Below are 18,143 nucleotides of genomic sequence, written 5' to 3' on the forward strand. Positions count from 1 at the left end.
CTGAGGATGCTAGTGCTGTTCTACATCTTCCTGCAAACACAGCTGTGTACAGTCTCACTGTAGTTAAGAAGTCAGAAAGCAAATGGCTGAAAATAAATGGATGCCGTCGCATCCTGGACTAGAATTGCAGTGCTGCAATACACAGAATGAAGGCAAGTGGCTGTGATAGGAGAATGGTCTCTGAGTATTATTTGTAGGTAGTGCTTTAATTCACAAAACAGGCAGAAAATTATTTTTGCCTGTTGTGAAGGAAGGAATACATTACTTTTGGAGCTGAAAGACAAGCCATCTGTCGGGGAGATGGCAGTATCTAAGAGAAACTAAATGACAAAGACTGGGCAGTGTTAGAACAGTTTCTTGCAGTCATTCCTGATGGAGAGGATTAAAGGTGGAAGTTCGGATGATGGAATCTAGTTTTGAACAAGCGGAGGGAGAAAGCAAAGGTAATGTATGGAGAATTTAGAAAAGCAAGAAAGCAACTTTGGGTGGAGACTTGGCAGGATTGAAGTTGCTTAGTTTTTTGTTCACAGAGATGTGACATCTTTCATCCAAGGCACAAATGCACAGTTAATTCTGAGACAGTAGTATCTTTGCCTGTCAGTTTGCTATTGATTAGAGTTCCAAAGTCCAGAAAACACTTTTACTAGTCCATTTTTCTTGGTGAGTCAAGGGAAACATATTAGGAATGTGCTTTTCTTTCTTTTCCACAGATGCTAGGAGTCACCCACACTTCTGTTGGTAGCTTTTGGTATTTTACCATCTGGATGATTTAGATTATTAAAGGGTACATGTATTTTGAAATCTTCCCATACTTGGGATGTTTGACTTCAATATTTGTACAGTAAATCTTTTGGAGCTCTGCAGCTAGAAAATTATGCTAATTTTTTAGTACACAGAAAAATGTAGCTCTTGACATTCTGGCTGATTTGCCAGACCTTTGCAAACATCCAGGTGTTAGTGCTACCTGTCTGTATAATATTTGAATTACAGCTCTTTGTTTTCAAAGAGATTGGTCACGAGCAAATAACTTAACACCTTGCACCTGAGCTGAAAAATGTAGGTTAACAGAGAAAGCTATAGAAGTCCATTTGCAGCCACTCAGAGTAAAGCACAGAAGACATGCAATAACTGACTTCCCCAGTGTGCACTTTTTTTTCCAAATACATTTGGAACTATTCTGCTTCCTGTTCCTGTTGATCAACAGGCTGTTAGAGCAGCCAGTAATGCACAGTGCTGTCCAGAAGCAACGGGATGCCACTTACACCAATACCACGCTCTCTTCTGGATTCTTCTAATACTTGGAGCACTAAGCTGCCCGTATAAGTAATTGCATCTGAGTGCAAGTAAGTGGAAAGCAGCCTCCTTTGCTCTGAAAGAAGCTTCTGCTGTGTCTGCCAAGAAATAGCATTGAAAGGGAAAAGATGTGTCAGAGAAGGGATGTATTTCAGAGGAAAGAGTGAAGTATGAATGTCAACAGGCAACTTGGGTAGTCACTAAACAGATCTCCTTTGAACCCATTGCTTTGGAAGCAACAGTGGCACATGTGCACACAGTAGGCAATACTTCTTGGCCGGCCTCGGTTTGATTTTCTTTTACTGTGTCCGTAAGCAGGATCATGATCCTAATACTTCCTCCCGTTACTTTTAGTTTGTTGCCAGAGGAACTGGATGACCAGGTGTCCCTGTCTTCAGATCTTGTTCCTCCACATTTTCACCCTGTCTCTTCAGTTTCTCAGAAAAATAAATCTCTGAACATCATACCATTTTCTGAGCCACGAAGCTGAGGGAATGTAACCTTGACTCAGGTGCCTCCTTCTGCATGAAATCACCTTTCTGACAAAGACAGGAATGCTAACAGCTCTCCTGCAGCAGCCAGCAGGGAATCTCAGTTACCTCTTTCCTCCTTGTGTGGTTTACATCTGGCTGCTTTATTTTCAGCACTTCAGTCTCATTCATTTTCACACACACAATATCCACTGATCTGCTGAAGGGTTGCTTTTTTGGTGGGTGAAAAACAGTACAGTGGAATATGAACCCAAGTACACACCTTTGCTCTTAAAAGTGGGCTTTGGAAGTAGTTTCAGCTACTCCTGTTAGACCACACACCAAGTAGTCTTAGCCAATACTGCATGCGTGGCCTTTGAAATTCCATTAAGGTTCCTTAAAATTGGGCACCCAACAGACAAGACCTGCAGATCAACTTGTCACTGCGGAAATGCAGGCCTTCATGTTTGGGGTTATTAGTGGGCCTTTGTGGCTTAAGTCTCACTCTTCTGAGAGGCTTTTCTTTCAGTCACTGAAAATCCAAGCACAGACATTTCCCTGGGGCTTCGTGGAGGCTTTAATTTATCTATTGCTTTCAGTGCATGCCTCCAACCAGGATTCTTATTTTGCCATTGTGTCTTTATTTTGGTTAAGTATTTCATTCAAATGTACCTGCTTTTATCTCAATAAAATGCCTTTCTTTGCTTTAAGGGTGTTAGCTGGACAGCAAGAGTTTATAATTTAAAACATCTCAGCAAGGATTCCTTTGGAAATAGGATTTCAGAACTCCTCTCCCCTTTGGGGCAGGCTATGGCAGATGGCACCTTCCCCTGGAGGGGTGGCTGAGGAAGGAGCTGCTGCCTACATCTGCTCTGTCTGCAGCCAAGGAAGGGGTCTCTGTGTTCTCTGAGCAGTCTCAAAAGCACCATTTCCTTATCCAGAGTATGCTGAGAGCAGTGCAAATACTTAATGCCTTCTGAGGGTGATTCCAAAGTGGGATCTGGTGCTTGTCTTTGGGGTGTGATGGGTTTTTCCCTCAGTGCAGCTTCTGCCTTGCTGTGGTTACTGAGGCTGCCAATGGAAAGGGCTCCTGGTGTCCCCTCTGCATTGCTAGTGGCAGTCCCTAACCTAGAAGTATTTTCTGCAAAAACAGGCTTGCCATTGTCCACAATAAAAGGGTTTTTGTCTCATGTTATAGTGCCAGGAGACATGTTTCTTTACAGCAGTGTTCTCCAAACATTTCTGATGACACACCTCTATCAGTACAAATTTTTTGACCATGCACCCCCAATATCTGTATATTTATAAATTACATAAATGTACTACTGTGCTAATATATTATGCACATTATAAAATATGCACCAAAGAAAAAAGACAGATGTGAAATAAACATTAGTTTTAAAAATATTTCATTTAATTTCATTTTATTTTTTAATGATACAAAACCCACTTTCTTCCTGCACCCCAATGCATGTGCACACCCCACTTTGAAGCCCACTGCTTTAAAGCATGTGTGTCTTGTGTAACTTCTCTTATGAATCTTATTATCTGTCTTGGTAGCTGGCAAGGATCTATTCATAGGCACAGTTTTCAACCAGAACGTCATTTTGGAGGATTGTATTTCTGAGTGTATGAGTCAATATTTTTAGTCTGCTCTGCAACCCAGTATCTGGATAGCTAATTTGATTACAGATAAGTCGGTTTGTTTTAGGGAGTAGTTTACCTGTGAAAATAATTTCTTTTTTTTGGGGGGAGAAAAGGGTAAGAGGAGGGAGGGATCAAATTATCTGAAGGTTCAATTGAATTTAGCAAATAATGGGTTTTTTCCTTCCCCTTCCCCCAAGGAATAGAAAAAAAAATCAGAAACAACTTGAAAAAAATGGTTGGGCTTTTCTAAGTGAAAAAAATGTTTAATTTTTAAAAGTGTCCAAAAGTAAATGAGGGGAACCTAAAAAGGTTTTAAAAAAATTCTAACAAAAGGAAATATTTAATCCTTATTCAAGAGCAATCTCTCGGTGAACTAAAAATGTGTGTAATGTGTTAGGTTTTGCTTTTTGCTGGGGGAGAACACTGAACATGGCTTACGGGATTTTTTGTTTCTTTTTTCTGTAAAAACTGCTAAAGCTTTTGCCTAAAACCAGCTTAGCTTGAATCTGAAATGCTCTGAAATGCTTTCTGCATTCTCCGTGATGGGGAGTGTCCATAAAGTTCACCAGCCTCAGAAAGGTTTTACCCAGCCTCCTTCCCAAAGGTTCTCAGCTCTGGTGACTGGCTTAATTGTCACTTATTTTGTTCTTTCCTCTTGTCATGCCTTGTATTAGCCCACAGACACAGTGTTGGGGCATAATCAGATTCTCAAAGCTGCATTACGTCAAGAGACAGTACAGAAGCAATGCCCCAGTGGCAATACCGTTGTCTGTGCTGGTAGGTTTCCTGCAGAACACTTATGCAAAACCTGTCTGTCCCTTCAGCTGTCCCCCGCAGCATGTGGCCCCACATACCCAGCAGCACAGCCTCATAGTCCAGAGGCTGGTGGAGAGACATAGACTTCCAGCAGGCATGGCATGGTACCTGAGCTGTAACTGCCAAACGTCCAACTCCACCGTCCTGCCACCTCTCAGTCAAGTTACACAGTATGGTATTTATAGGGGGTCCTGATGCTAAGTCAAGAGCAGGTCTTTCATCAGCTTCCAGGCTCCAGTGTTGCTCCAATACAGTCCTCTTTAAGGTGGAAGGTGTGTTATGGGAGCTGCGTGCAGATTCCCTTGTGCACTACTAGCTTTTTCTGTGTGATGCAGAGCATTTGTGTTGTGGCTGATGGGCTTATGATCACAGCAAAACCAGCCTCTGTTGGAAATACCTGACACAGTTCATCCTAAAGTTGCCTCATTTGTATCTTTCAAGTCCATGATTTCTCATCATTCTGTGGATCTGCTCTCCTTTGAAAGTGGGGAGCAACCCATCTCCTCCTCCTTAAGCCATCTGAACAGACCCACAGCACTGGGGCAAGTTTAGGACAGCCACAGCACCATGCAGGGGCTGACCTGAAGGCACTGCTGCAGCCTTCTGCCTCTTCACTTCCTGCCATAGCACGGTGCTACCCCTGGGCTCTGGTGCTGGCTGCATTTGGGGTTTAGACCCTTTGCTGCTTTGTCTTGCCCTGCAAGTGGTTGATGCCCTCCTGTCAGCGTTGACTTCGCAAAGGTCAAGGGCAACAACTGCTGCAGTGGGATCCAAATGTCCCTGCCACCAACCTTGCCTTTGCTTTGCTTCCCAGTGCCCACAGACTGCTGCCCAGGCAGCAGCAGGGGTGGGCACGAGGGCAGATACTTTGGGGACAGTAGTAGTTTTTGGCAGTACTGTTTGCTCCCCACCTCTTCCAGCAGCAGCAGCTGGTGTGCCAGTGCCCTCCTCTGTGCCCCTCCAGCTCCCACCTTTCCCATGGCAGCTCACCTGCCCTGTGGCTCAGACGGGAAGGGCATGCCAAGCTCCGCTGGTGCTGCCAGACAGCCTCAAGCCACCTCTGCCCTGTCCCCAAGGCTGCAGGCCATGGCAAGACATGACCACATCTCCCAGAGCATTTGCGAAGATACCGCTCCAGAGAGTCCCTGCTGCCACACCTGGCATGAGAAGGGACTCTGCAGAGCAACGCTGAATGAAACACCTGCCATTTATTTGAGTGCATGCTCAGATTACCACTTTTTAATTAATCACAATAGTCATAGTAATACCTGACGAATCTCCTGTGAAGCAGGATAATAGACTGTCTTGGGGGTTTGTAGTAAGCATTAACAATAAAGGTTAATGTTTCTGTTGGCTACGCACACAGGCATTGATGTGCTGGTGTCTTCTTTGTAACAGGGACCTGGTGCTGTGCAGTATTTGCTGTCATCTCCCCCAGAGCCCAGAGGTAACTCCGTATGGTTGCAAAGAGACAGACTTGATCTGTGGTTAAATCAAGAGCTCTGCTGCTGCCTTCTTGGCCTGTTGTCAGTTCACTTTTAGCACAGCTGAATCTAACATCTTTATAAAATGTTCTGGCCTAAGTGAAACTGCCTCTGGAAGGGTCTGTGAGCTCTCATAAAGCCACCTCCCTCAGCCTTAACTCAGGTGAAGTGAACATGGGAAAGCAGGGGTGAAGATGATGAGGGAGCACAGGAACACCTTAAAAACCTCTGTGTGTTTCCAGATTGAGGTATGACTCTGTTGAGTGCCACATCTGTAAGAGTGCCACATCTGTAAAGTGCTGGAAAGCGTAGAGGCTAACAGTAATTTCTCTGTGGAGGAAAGGTCATGTCGCTTCTGTGTCTTCCCAACACATTTTAATTCCTAAACGGTTCTGATTTTTCCCCCCCAAAGTTTATCTGCAGCTCTTAATTTCTTGTTACCTCAGTGTCTTGCACTATTTATGATTTTTCTGTGATCTCTTCTCTATCTGTAACTGTATTACCTGGGAAGATGAGCATTGTTACATCAGCAGCAGAGCTGGCTGGAAATGATATTTGTTAACTATTTGCTTAACCTGTACTGAAGAACTGAGGCTGAAACACTGCTTAGGAAAACAAAAAAGAAATTATATATGTGATGGCACTTCAAGGTATCAGTCATAGCACCATATAAGACAGCCTGGCCCCTGGTCACTGAGTTCAGTGGAGACGAATTTGGGCTCTGGCAATATGCTGTGCTATTGGGTGCTTGTGCCTTGACTTTCATGAGCGTTTGGAAAGTGCTGGGCATTACATGAGCGGAGCCCATCATGAGTGGGTGTGAGAAACATCTCAGTAAGGTAAACCATCCAGAGCAATGCTGGTGCTGCTTGATGATGAGATGGTTCTCTGCATATAAAGGTCTCTGCTCATTTTGCTAACAGCAACAGTATGTAAATGTAATGACCAAGTCATATTTGGAGACAGTAGCTCCTCCAATTACAGCCTGATTGCATTCACCAGGGACTGCTCTGCATTTTAACTGAGAAAGTGACAGTCACTTAAACCAGGAAATATTGTTGTACTTGACCTTCAACATTAATGTGGCACAGAGAGCTATGGCAGTGTTAGCCAAGTGGTGGACGGACTCAGAGAGATCAATACTTAAAATACAGTGCATCCATATCCCCAACATCATATTAGAATCATTGAATACAAAATAGGAGAATTTGAGAATATAAAATAAATGAACTGCATAAAGGCTCCTGCCAAATTGCATTAGGGGACATATCTGTGAAGGATACAATGCTAAGATTATTTTGCTAATAGTCACATTACTGCTTCAAATACATCTTTTCCTTCTGAGTAGAAACCCGGGGGTCAGAGAAGAAAACTGTAGTGCCTCCAGTTCATTTTCCAGATGAATCTGGGTCATCTCCAATGCCTTGCTTTACCAGGTCTTTTCAAAACACCCTACAGCAGTGGAGGAGAGCAAGGTGCTTCAGTACGCCACTCTGCTCTCACTCCTGACTGGCATCAGTCCTCCTGGATGATACTTTCAGTGGAGATGGGGATCTCTGTGCATGTCTAGATATGCCAGGGTTCAGTCTCATTGATGACCCCAAGGACTGCACTGACAGGCAGGTTGTAGCCACCTGTATTGAGGCCAGGGCTACTCTGCTCAGTGGCAGTCCCCTGCACTGGGGTGGGCATTGCCTGAGACCCTGCCAGGCAGTGCACTGCCAGGCATGCTGCAGCCTGCCCGGTGTCCTGCTGGTGGGTTGACAAGCCGCAGAGGTGCAGGCATCCCAGGCAAAGTGCTGGCTAGGACATTGCACAGTGGCATTTCAAGGTCTGCACTCAGTCCCTGTGTGGCTTGCTGGAGGGCTTGCCACAGCTGGCATCTTATGCAGTGCAGGGCTGTCCTCTGAGGACAAAGTCACCCTGTCCTGTTGGTAGCCCACAGGGTCATCTCCTTGGCATTACCACTGAGCCACACAGCAAGGTGGCTCACTGTGATGCCCTCAGATGGACCATTTGGCTCCCAGGGAGGAAAGGTGTCTTTTTTCCAGCTATGAAAGAAATACCATTAGAACCATCTTTTTCTGTACATTCACTGTTGAGGAGAAAATACAATTTTTTTCCAAAGGGAAAAAGTGCTTGGGGAAGAGACAAGAAGCGCTCCTTCTTTCATGTACTTTCTGAATCCACCTCTGGCTACAGAACCCAGTTTGTATGCGAAGCCCAGGGATGTAGGTCAGGTACGCTTGTGTCTTCTATGTTTGCCATGTTCTGTACTTATTTCCCTTTTCACTCTGTTACTACTCCTTTGTCCTTCTGGGAGCCTAGACAGATAACCTTTTATTAATAATCTGAAATTCAAATACAAAGAATTGACTCCTGAACTGCCCTAATATTTGAGAAAGGTTTTAAAATAAAGTAGGTGTTTCTGTGTCCCATTATTGGCCTGGCAGCTGCGTGTGTATGCTAAAGGTAATATTAACAGAATGGAAAGGTCAGAGTTATATAAAAGTCCTTTTAAAACTAAATAGGCCTGCCGTATTGAATTCCCCACAGATACACAGAGGTTAAGAACTGAGAACATTTGGTCCTTTGGCAGGTCAAGTTGTGCATCCATAAATATCCTCCAGAAATAAAAAAGACCAGAGAAGTCTAAAAATGCAGTGACTGTGGTCAGCCAGATTAAACTTTTGCTGTGCCTACTCTGCAAGAAGGCTGGTGGCTGAGACTAGGCCAAATACCTCCCTGAGCAAGTCAGGACCAGCCCCATGAATACCAGAGGTACCATGGAGGCAGGTACCAAGGGACATCAGGCAGGCGTGGGCATTATGCGCACAAGAGGCAGATATACATGGGAGTTGTTAAAGAAGCCATGCACTGGACAACACAAATGCATTCATTTAATTAGACATATTTCTAGCTGAGTTTAGAGGTACAGCAAATTGCATTGCCCCCATGTGTACTGTTATCCAGGTGAGGGGGGCATGAGGGATTGGGGCTGCAGACACCCCTGTGGCCTGCTAGGCTGAAAGAGTGGCTGTCACGCTGAGAACCCATACCACATGGGAGAGGCACAAATGGGACTGGGTGAGGGTCTGGCATTGCAGCACGAGCATGGCTGTGGGGTGGAAAGAGGAGAGACAGCCCAGGAGTGCAGGGACAGGCATCTCCTGCCCATTGGGTCAGGGCCATCAGGGCTGCAGAGGAAGTCATGATGTGAAGATGACTTGAAGACCTCAGCTTGCAAGAAAAAGCTGCAACTTGGATAAGAATCTAAAGCCAGCCTGCTCAGATCAGACCAAGGGTCTGTCTAGCTCAAGCCCTGTCTCTGACAAAGTCAAAACCACTGGGTGCCTGGAAGAGGCTGTAAGAACAGGGAGTTTCCAAGCTAGAGAAGCTGATTCTGTCTTTAAAGCACCCTGAGTAGGTCTTTCTTCCATTAATTTGTCTAACTACTTTTTGACTCATGTAAACTTTTAGGATCTGTTAACATCTGCAGAGCGTTCCCCTTAAATGCACGTTTGATGAAGAAGCACTTCTGAACTCTGCATCCCATGTGGATGCCCCCATTTCTTATCCAGGGAGCAGTCATTGCCTACTCATCATCACAGTGGCTTTAGTAACCTCTTGCACATCTGCTTGGGGCCATCCTTTACTCAGACTAATGAGCCGTATCCTGTTTCAGCAGCTCCCATGCACAAGTCCTTCTAGTATCTGTCCATCTGTGTGCCTATCCCAGGTCTGCTCTGTCTTTTGAGGTGCTAATGGGGAATTCAAGTTGCATAAGGTGTTCCCTACGCAGGTATTCATGGATTTATTTATTGGTATAGCTATGTTAGCTATTTGGTTTCATATTCCTGTCTTAATAATCCATTTGCTTTTTTTGGCAACTCTATAGTACTAGCAATTGCCACTCTGAGTCTTCTTTCCTGATTAGCAATGGCTGGTTTGGGGTCTGTCATTTGGTATGTAAACTTAGTCCTGTTTGTTCGCTTCTGAATCATGTCACATTTTTCTGCATTGACTGTCCTCTGCCATTTTTTCACCTTTTTCAGCACTGCAATGTCCTTTTGCAGTGCTTTGCAATCATTTTTCATTTTTACTACCTGCATAGCTTAGTGTCATCGGCAACCCTGTGACTTTTGACTCCCTTTTCCAGACTGTTTGGGAACAGTACAGCCCTCAACCCAGACACCTCTGGGGTTTAATTCAAGACTACCCTCCACTGAATAAAAGTATCATCACTTCAAGATGTATGAGTACATGCCCCCTGTCACTGAAGCACTTCGCTCTCTTCTTCTTGTATTATGACTAAATCAAGTCTTATTTCGGTTGGAACAACAAAACAGTGCCAACAGCCCAACCAAACCTTGATTGCAACCCTGTAGCTAAATTACACTTTGTGACACTGCTGTATGCGAGGGTGAAAAGCAGTTTTCCACCTGCATGGAAGTCAAAGGCCTCTGACCTTAGACTAGTTGCATGAAATTAGTAGGCTAGTTACCCCCTGTGCAGTAACTGCTGCCAGAGCCAATCTTTCTCAAGATCACATTATTCTGGGTTCTTGAAATGTGAACAAATAAAGAAATCCTACAGGGCAGACGTGAGGTAATCTGGTTTCTTGCACAGGTGTTACTCATAATTTTCTGTGGTGTTGAGTTCCACTGTTTAACTGTGTGACAGAGCTGAAAAATATGACTCTTAATAGTTTTGAATGTTCTGCTCCTTGTGGGGCATGGTTCCCTTGCCACACCATGATGAGTCCCCTGCTCTGCTTGCCACAGCTGTGCTTCAGCCTGTTCCTTCTTAACACTCTTCACTCCCAGCTACAGCGGTCCCCTTCGCTGTCCCTGGGCTGGTCCCTCTGGGCACAGGCAGACGGCCTGGGCATGCCAGGCAGCTGGAGAGAGAAACCACCACCTGCCTGAACATGCTATCACCTCTATGTACTGTCCCTGTGCCAGCATGTCCATGGCACCATGTGACACAGTGTCCCAGTGGTGGCCAGCGCTCACACCGGCATGGCACGCACATGGGGCCTGGGCACTTGTCTCTCGGCACCTGTCACCAGTTGGCTGTGCCTGCCACATGCAGCTGGTCTGCTGCGTCCCCTTGGGTCTGTCAATCTGAACGCCTGGCAGTGGGGCTCAGTGGGAGGGATGCACAGTGCTCACCTCCGAACCCCAGGGCCTGCCATGCCAGCTTGTTTTTCCCCTTGCAGAGCACTTTGCTTCCTGTGGAGTTGATTGCACAGAATGAGGCAGCTGTGGCTGACCTGGTGTCCCACTTCTCGCTCATTGTTCCTTCTGGCTGATCTCACAGCCTTTCTCAGGGGCATTTTTGTTCCTGGCAAATTGAACATTTTGGAAAGTGTCTCAGTATGGCCCTGTGTACAATGTGAAGGGCCGGCTCTATGCTGCCTTGCTGGGCTATTGTAAACTCCCATGCTGTCACTTTCTGTTACTTTCCCACTGATAAGTGAGTGTGTGTGTCTTTATGAAGGTGCATTCAAAACTTTCCCAGGTGGTTTGTGGTTTTCTTTTTCCAGATGTACTACAGCTTTGCTGACTTGTTCCCATGCCATTTCCCAAAGACCCCACGTACGCACAGCCCTGAGGACACCCTGAGCAGGGCAGCATGGAGTCCTGCTGCTCGGGGGTGAACGGTGCATCCATGCCACTGTGGCACCCGGCAGCCGCTGCACCACAGCCAGCCCTGACAGACCTGTCAGCAAAACGTCTGTGCACTATGAAATGAACAGCTGAGGAGAGCTCAACCACTCTTGAAAGCTTTGTCTTTAAACACTAAAGCACACTTTGGTGAGTGAAAGGGGTCTGAGCGGGGAACATGTTTAACTATTTAGCATTGCCAGTGTTAACACATACTAGCAGGTGAAAAATCAGTTTTGTCTAGGCTATGCTGGCAGGTGGATCCAAGCCTTGTTGTGCAGGGGCTGCACTGATGGCTGGCTCCGGGTCAGGGCAGGACTGGGTGCTGCCCCTCCGGCTGGGCATCCCTTTCCCTGCCCAGCCCGGCTCTGCCATCCGCCTTCCCCAGCTGCCTGGCTTGGCTGCAGGTGCTGCCCGGCACTGTTGGGACACAGTGTGTGCACACACTTCAGGCAGCTGAAACTGCACAGTAGAGGTGGGACTGGCTGTGCTGGTGAAGGAGCACAGTGCCAGCCAAATAGTCACTGCGTTCCTGAATGGGTGGTTACAGTCCTAATCAGCTAGATACTTGGGAAGAGGTCTCAGTGAGCTCCTTACTTTGTTGAAGAGCAGAAGGGATTGAATGGGAAGGCACACAATGGGAGCAGAGAGAGAGGGGGGTGTGGGGTGGGGTGGGGGGTGTGTGTGTCTGTGTGTGTGTGTGTGTGTGTGTGTGTGTGTCTATGTGCGTGCATGTGTGTGTGTCTCTGAGTGTGTGTGTGTGTGTGTGTGTGTGTGTGTGTGTGTGTCTCTGTGTGTCTGTGTGTCTGTGTCTGTGTGTGTGTATACACACACATATATACCTGTCAGGCACTGCCTCCACGGAGATCAGCAATCCCAGCCTTTGTACAGGGTGAACAGAGTGAGGCAGCCACATGTTAACCCCAGACCTGACACTAATGGTTTGTTCTGCCTGCCTCAATGCTCCCTGAAACCTTAATTAGTATTTCTTTTCTGATCTGCTTGCTAGAGTTGATGTGCAATGCTAAGTACCTCTGTGTTCAATCAAAAAAGTGGCTGCAGAACAGGGGAGGCTAAATGATCCCTTTCCTACCTCACAGAGAGGTTTCATGAGGTTTAATCCATTGCTGTAAATCCTCAGAGGAAAGAAGGCGTAGAAGAGAGTATTAATGTCCTCATTGAAGCTGTCAGTGTCACAACATTAATTAAAAGCAAACAATTAAAATGTCAGATCTCATGTAAAAACATATTTAAATGTTTTCTTTATAGTTTACAAGAGGAAGTAATTCCCCTAAGCATGCAGACTGGTATTTTTGCCTTTTCAGTGGTGTCTCGGGTTGCTTTATGACATGCTGTTCACTTCCAGGTCTTCAGGAAATCATCTTCTTGTTAGGAAGACCCAACAGGCTTGTAGCTCCACATACACAGTGCAATTGGGAGGGTGCCCTGTCTTCCAGGGATCCCCGGGATATTTGCTGTGGCAAAGGAGGCTCATTGCCTTGAGCATGCCTGGTATTGGGAGGCTCGCAGCAGTGAGTGGCCGCTGCATCAGTGTTGGCTTCCCCAGCTCTCTCAGCATTGTTTGCTTGCTGCTTGGGCCTGTCTGGTTTCCATGCCAGAGCCTGCCTGCAGCTGGTGCTGGTGCTTTGGGTTTGCTTGTTGCAGAGGACCAGCTGTAATGAGCTGACTTTGTTGGGGGTCCTGCTCCATGCTGTGAAGGAGAATTGCCTTCCATTGCTCCTGCCCTTCCTCCCATTCCCACATTTTGGGAGCCTCTCCAGAGAATTTGTAATTTAGGGCTTGCTTCCTGCTCTTGAGGGGAACACCCTGAACTCAACAGCAAGCATGCCAAGCTGAAGTTGCTTTAATTTGAACAGCAGCTCTAAATGTCATTGTTCAGGCTGTGCCCCAGCAGAAACCTTGGAAGCTAATCTGTGTTTTGAGGTTAGAGCTACTCTCTTTTCAGCCTGCACAACCAAAGGGCCAGGATGGGAAAGGAGGATAAGCCACAGATTCATTTCTTTTCGTTCCCTTTAACCGTAGTTCTCAGGTTCCTGGTGTGCTGTAGCTGCACCCAGCTGCTTGCTGCTGGTTCTTTGGTATGCAAATGCACAAAAACCTGCTCTTACACTTTCCCTTCTTAGTGCTGTCCTGGCTGGCTATATTGCACCATGGTGCCTCTTAAAATCCCTTATGCTTGAAACACATGCCTTGTGGCAGGGATGGTGGCATTACCCCTTGCTTGGCCTCTCCTGCAGCAGAGAAGGTGGGTGACTAGCCACCCTCCAAGTCAGTAAAAAATTAGTTCATTAATAAGACACTACACTTCCAATGTGCCTGTGTTGTATTTGGGGCAGCTACTTCCTTTTGCTCTTTGGTCTGATCAGCACATGTGCTTCCCCTGAGAGCGGGGTAGACAGGGAGATGAGATCAGCACAGGGTTTTGAGCAGCAAAGGAACCATGATTTCTGAAAGGGTCAACCAAATAAAATGTGAAACATTCTTTCCCCAAGACCAAGTAAAATAGCAATAAAAAACTGGTTAGTCATTACCAGAAACCTCTGCTTGGACGAGACCAACTTCCAAGCAGAAGAATCTCAAAAGGAAACCAGCAGAAGTAAGCCTGGAGTAATGCTTGATCACTGGAAATCTCCCCTGGAAAGAGAGAGAAGTACCCAACAGGCCTTTTTCACTACTAATATCTAGGAATCTTGAATTACTCAGAAGACATAGAAGGGAAAGCCCCTGTGTCTGGAGGAGCTAGAGAACTAGTCAAGGAACACTATGCGAGAAACATTATCGTATTAATTGTCCCACAATCTCTCTCCCCCCACCCCCTGGTCTGGTATTTGGAAAATGCCATGTTTCTCAAAAGAGCTTCCTGCTTCACCTAGCCGAGCAGATTTCTGCCTGTGAAAAGGAACTGTTTACATGGAGGAAAAGTCACACTTTCTTGCCATACCTGAGCATGAATAAGCTCTGACACAGGTATGTGTCTAAAGATTATGGGGCAGCTCAAGACCCATGATCCCTTAAACCTTTCAAGGGATTATTAGGAGAGTTAAATCAATCTTCCAATGAAAACTGAATAGAGCCTGCTGTCAAGTAGCCAAGCTCCTCTCAATGGCTGTGGCCAAATGAACTGCCATGGGAACCCACGGTGCCAGTCACGGGGACAAAGGCAGCATGGGACCTCGCACTGCACACGTCTGACCTGTGAGGCGGGTGCTGAGCATGGAGTGGTTTCGTATCGTGCCCCACAGCTTTCAGATGACTGGTCTGTAACTTTCAGAGTTTTGCCTCTTGGCAGTACCAACAGTGACCTAAGCTACTGGTTCACAGCATCCCTTGCAGATGCAAGAGAGTGAAAAGAGAAAATAAACAGAAGTATTAAAAATGGCTGTGAAAATTTAACTTTTATTATCTGTTCACTGTATACAAAACACCATTCTGCATAGTGATAACTCTGTTGTTGTACAGTTGACAGTGCACATCAACAAACAAGTGTTCAAGAGGTATACACTTAATGGAAAGGGCAGTGATAACCAGTGTACATTACACACTAAGATCCTGCGACACCAGCTGCATGTTTTAGGATGGAAAAGTACCTCATAACCACTCAATATGTGAGTAATATAAATGGGATAACAAGCATTTACCAACAAACCAAATTAAGAATGAGGATGAAGAGAGAAAGAACTAATGTATCTGAATCACAACTTTCAGAGTGATTAAGAAATTTAACAGAGGTGGCTGAGAAGGATCTGTATTTTTTCAAACACTTCCATTTTTAAAACTGTTAAAATTTAATGATAAATAGCAGAATCTCACAAATCTTTAGGGGCAAAATGCTCCACATTTATTTACATATGAAATGTGTTTAATACAGTTGTAATGGACATAGTGTATAGTAACATCTGACAGCAGCAAGACTTTTAAGGAACCAAACAATTACTACTGTGTATCATGCAGCTATCTATATTTACACATTTTTTTTAAAAAAAAGGTACAAATTTTTTTTTTTAGGGATACATACAAGGTATAAAATGCAAAAAAAACCCCAAAAATATAACTCTCACAGAGAACTATATATGAAAGGGACAGTATGGTACCTTTTTGTACTTTGTGAAAGCGTTAAGTAGTGATATAAGATACACGTTTGAAATGGCTGAACTAGCTTCATATGGTCTGTGCTAAAGCTGAAAGCCCCAATTATCCTTATGTAGGCTGGTGTGTTAACTTCTTGACAGTTGTGGTTGTATGTGAGACTGAGCACCAGAACATTTGGCATGAGCATACAGAGCTGGGAAATACCAACCCCTGTATCAAGGGTTAACCATTTTCTTTCAATAATTTTTCTTTCAAAAAACCAGAAATAAAGGAAAATACATAATACTGTGTACTTGATTCTATATAATGTTTAATAAATTACATGACAAAACCCATCATCATTATAAACCTATTCCTCTAATTACATCTTATTTGTTAAATCCAAAGCAGCCCAGCCCTTTTGTAACAATTTGAGCTTTGATCACAAGCACCTGATGACCTAAAAAATCAATCACTTCATGATACATAGAATTGTGCAATTATACTTTTCAAAAGTACGTTATCATTCTAGGGGGTCTGCACCTGTTCTGGTGTTGCCACGTAAAACCAGCACTGCATTTTCCATATGCACTGGCACTTTTTCTTCTTTTTTTTTTTAATACACATTTTTAAAGAGAAAGTTTAAAAGCTTCCTTAGACATTTAGAAGCACGAGTTCTTAGAATTTAAAATCTCCCCTTAGCTTGCTTCCCCTCCCCACTCCCCTCCAAGCACTGCTTTCTGATGTACTTCCATTAGCTAAACCTTCTTTCAGAAGCATTCAAATAAACAGTTTAAGAGAACCTAAGGAACTGCCCCAGCATTCAGAACTCTGTTTAAAAGAAACTTACTAGAAAAAAACCCAGAAACAAAACAGAATAACCCAAATTTTCCACTAGATACCTATAGAAACACATAACAAAGAGTATAAAAGTTATTACCTTAAATATACACAAACTCTTTTCAACTCAAATACTGCTTCAATGGTTTTGAGGGTATAGACAATGAGGTGAAGGGGACACTTTTATGCAGAATATATTGCAACAGCCTGAACAGTACTGTTAACACTATTATACCTTGAACTTTTGTAGCAAAAATGTCATTAGTATTCCAATGTGGAGAGAGATTTCTGTGTCCCAAGTAATCTGATCACTTTTCAGCTGAACTCATTCTTTTTGACTTAATGAAGGCCATGCCATGTGTTCTCATGTGAGTGTTTAAGGCCGCTTCAGTTTCAAAAGTCTTTGCACACACTTTGCATCTTCTGTCTGATGCTGTACTGTCAGATGATTCATCCTCATGGTTGGGTTTATTTTCTTGCTGATTATCCTCCCCAGACCCATTTTGTTTTGACACTGGTTGAGGCTCCTTCAGCTTATGTACAATGAAGAGATGTCTGGAGAGGGACACATGAGATGTGTAGCAGAGTCCACATTCCCTGCATTGGTATGAAGAGCCATCGGATTTATGCTGAGGAATATGTTCATGAAACTGGAGAAGATTTTCTGTTGTAAAGCCACAAACAGCACACTTGTGAACTTTAAAAACATTTATCTTTAGCTTCTTCAGTGGCTGAGTGATTGCACCTCGTGGAGGCCTGAACTCCAGTACAGGTTCTTCCAATTTACGCTTTGGACTGGGAACCTAAAAAAAAGCCATAAATGGTATACCATGTAAGCATAAATATCCAATTCTTTTCATGACTATTTGTGACTTGCAAACTTTAAAAACCTTCCCTTGGCAGATTCTAGTACAACTCTGATAAATACAATATTTGAAATACTACTAGCAAATATATGTTGTACATACTGGGAAAAAAAGGGGATTTTTTTTTTTTACTATGAGTTGCACGTAAAATTTGTTTTGTCAGTTCTGATAGAGCTACAGTATCTAATACACTGTATAAACTTGAATAAATATATGCCACTGTAACTGCATCCAAGTACACACACAATGAAACTTCAACTGTGTACAGAATGTAGCGTATCAGTCTAGGAACTTTTCAGCACTACCTGTTGGAACTCCGCTTTAATTACTTATTTCATCTTTGAAATTTGACTTGACAGATTATTTCCTGATTGTTAGTAACCAAACTAACATATTGCCAAAGGATGGCTTAACATGCACAGTTTTTTAAACTAATGAAACTAATAACTTTTTATATTCTCCTTGTTATTCTTCTGACATGAATATTCCTCAAGAATCTTCTGCATCCTGTGTAGCTCTGATATGCTCCATGATGTTTATGAAAACAATGTGTACAGCTGCTGTATTTTCATCACTTAAAGAATGCAGTATGTTGGGCTGAAAGAGAGTCATGTAAAGGACAACAGTACATTTTAAAAGACAGATATGTTTGTGTCTCTGCTGTCAGCTTTGGACGTGCCATCACAGGTGATATTCTTTATCATATAGAGTCCAAAACTCTTAAAAAATGTTCTTAATTTCTGCATGTAACAAGTCTTTGGATAGCGCTGTCATTTTTGCTTTCCTCCTAACACTCAGCAGCAGCAGCAGAATAGAATATTGAACCAAGGTAGCTTGTGTGCATACCTTTTAGAAAAGAGTATTTAAGCTGGAAGGGACTTAAATGGCCATCTAGCCCAACTGCCTGGCCCCTCCAGGGCTGACCAAAAGTTAAAGCACATTGTCAAGGGAATTGTCCAAATGCCTCTT

General features: G+C 44.2%; 1 protein-coding gene across 4 annotated transcripts in view; it reads right to left on the reverse strand.

Annotated features, from left to right (window-relative positions):
• Window positions 1–14,776: 14,776 nt before the first annotated feature.
• ZNF532 (zinc finger protein 532) overlaps window positions 14,777–18,143 on the reverse strand; it is a 49,404-nt gene continuing 46,037 nt past the window's right edge. For all 4 annotated transcript variants that reach the window (XM_037372391.1, XM_037372388.1, XM_037372389.1 and 1 more), the window contains one exon: window positions 14,777–17,111. In XM_037372391.1, the coding sequence (XP_037228288.1) occupies window positions 16,617–17,111 (495 nt within the window). In that variant the 3' untranslated portion in view covers window positions 14,777–16,616. The remainder of the gene's footprint in view (window positions 17,112–18,143) is intronic.

This window comes from Falco rusticolus, chromosome W (assembly GCF_015220075.1).
Source record: "Falco rusticolus isolate bFalRus1 chromosome W, bFalRus1.pri, whole genome shotgun sequence".
Lineage (NCBI taxonomy): Eukaryota > Metazoa > Chordata > Aves > Falconiformes > Falconidae > Falco > Falco rusticolus.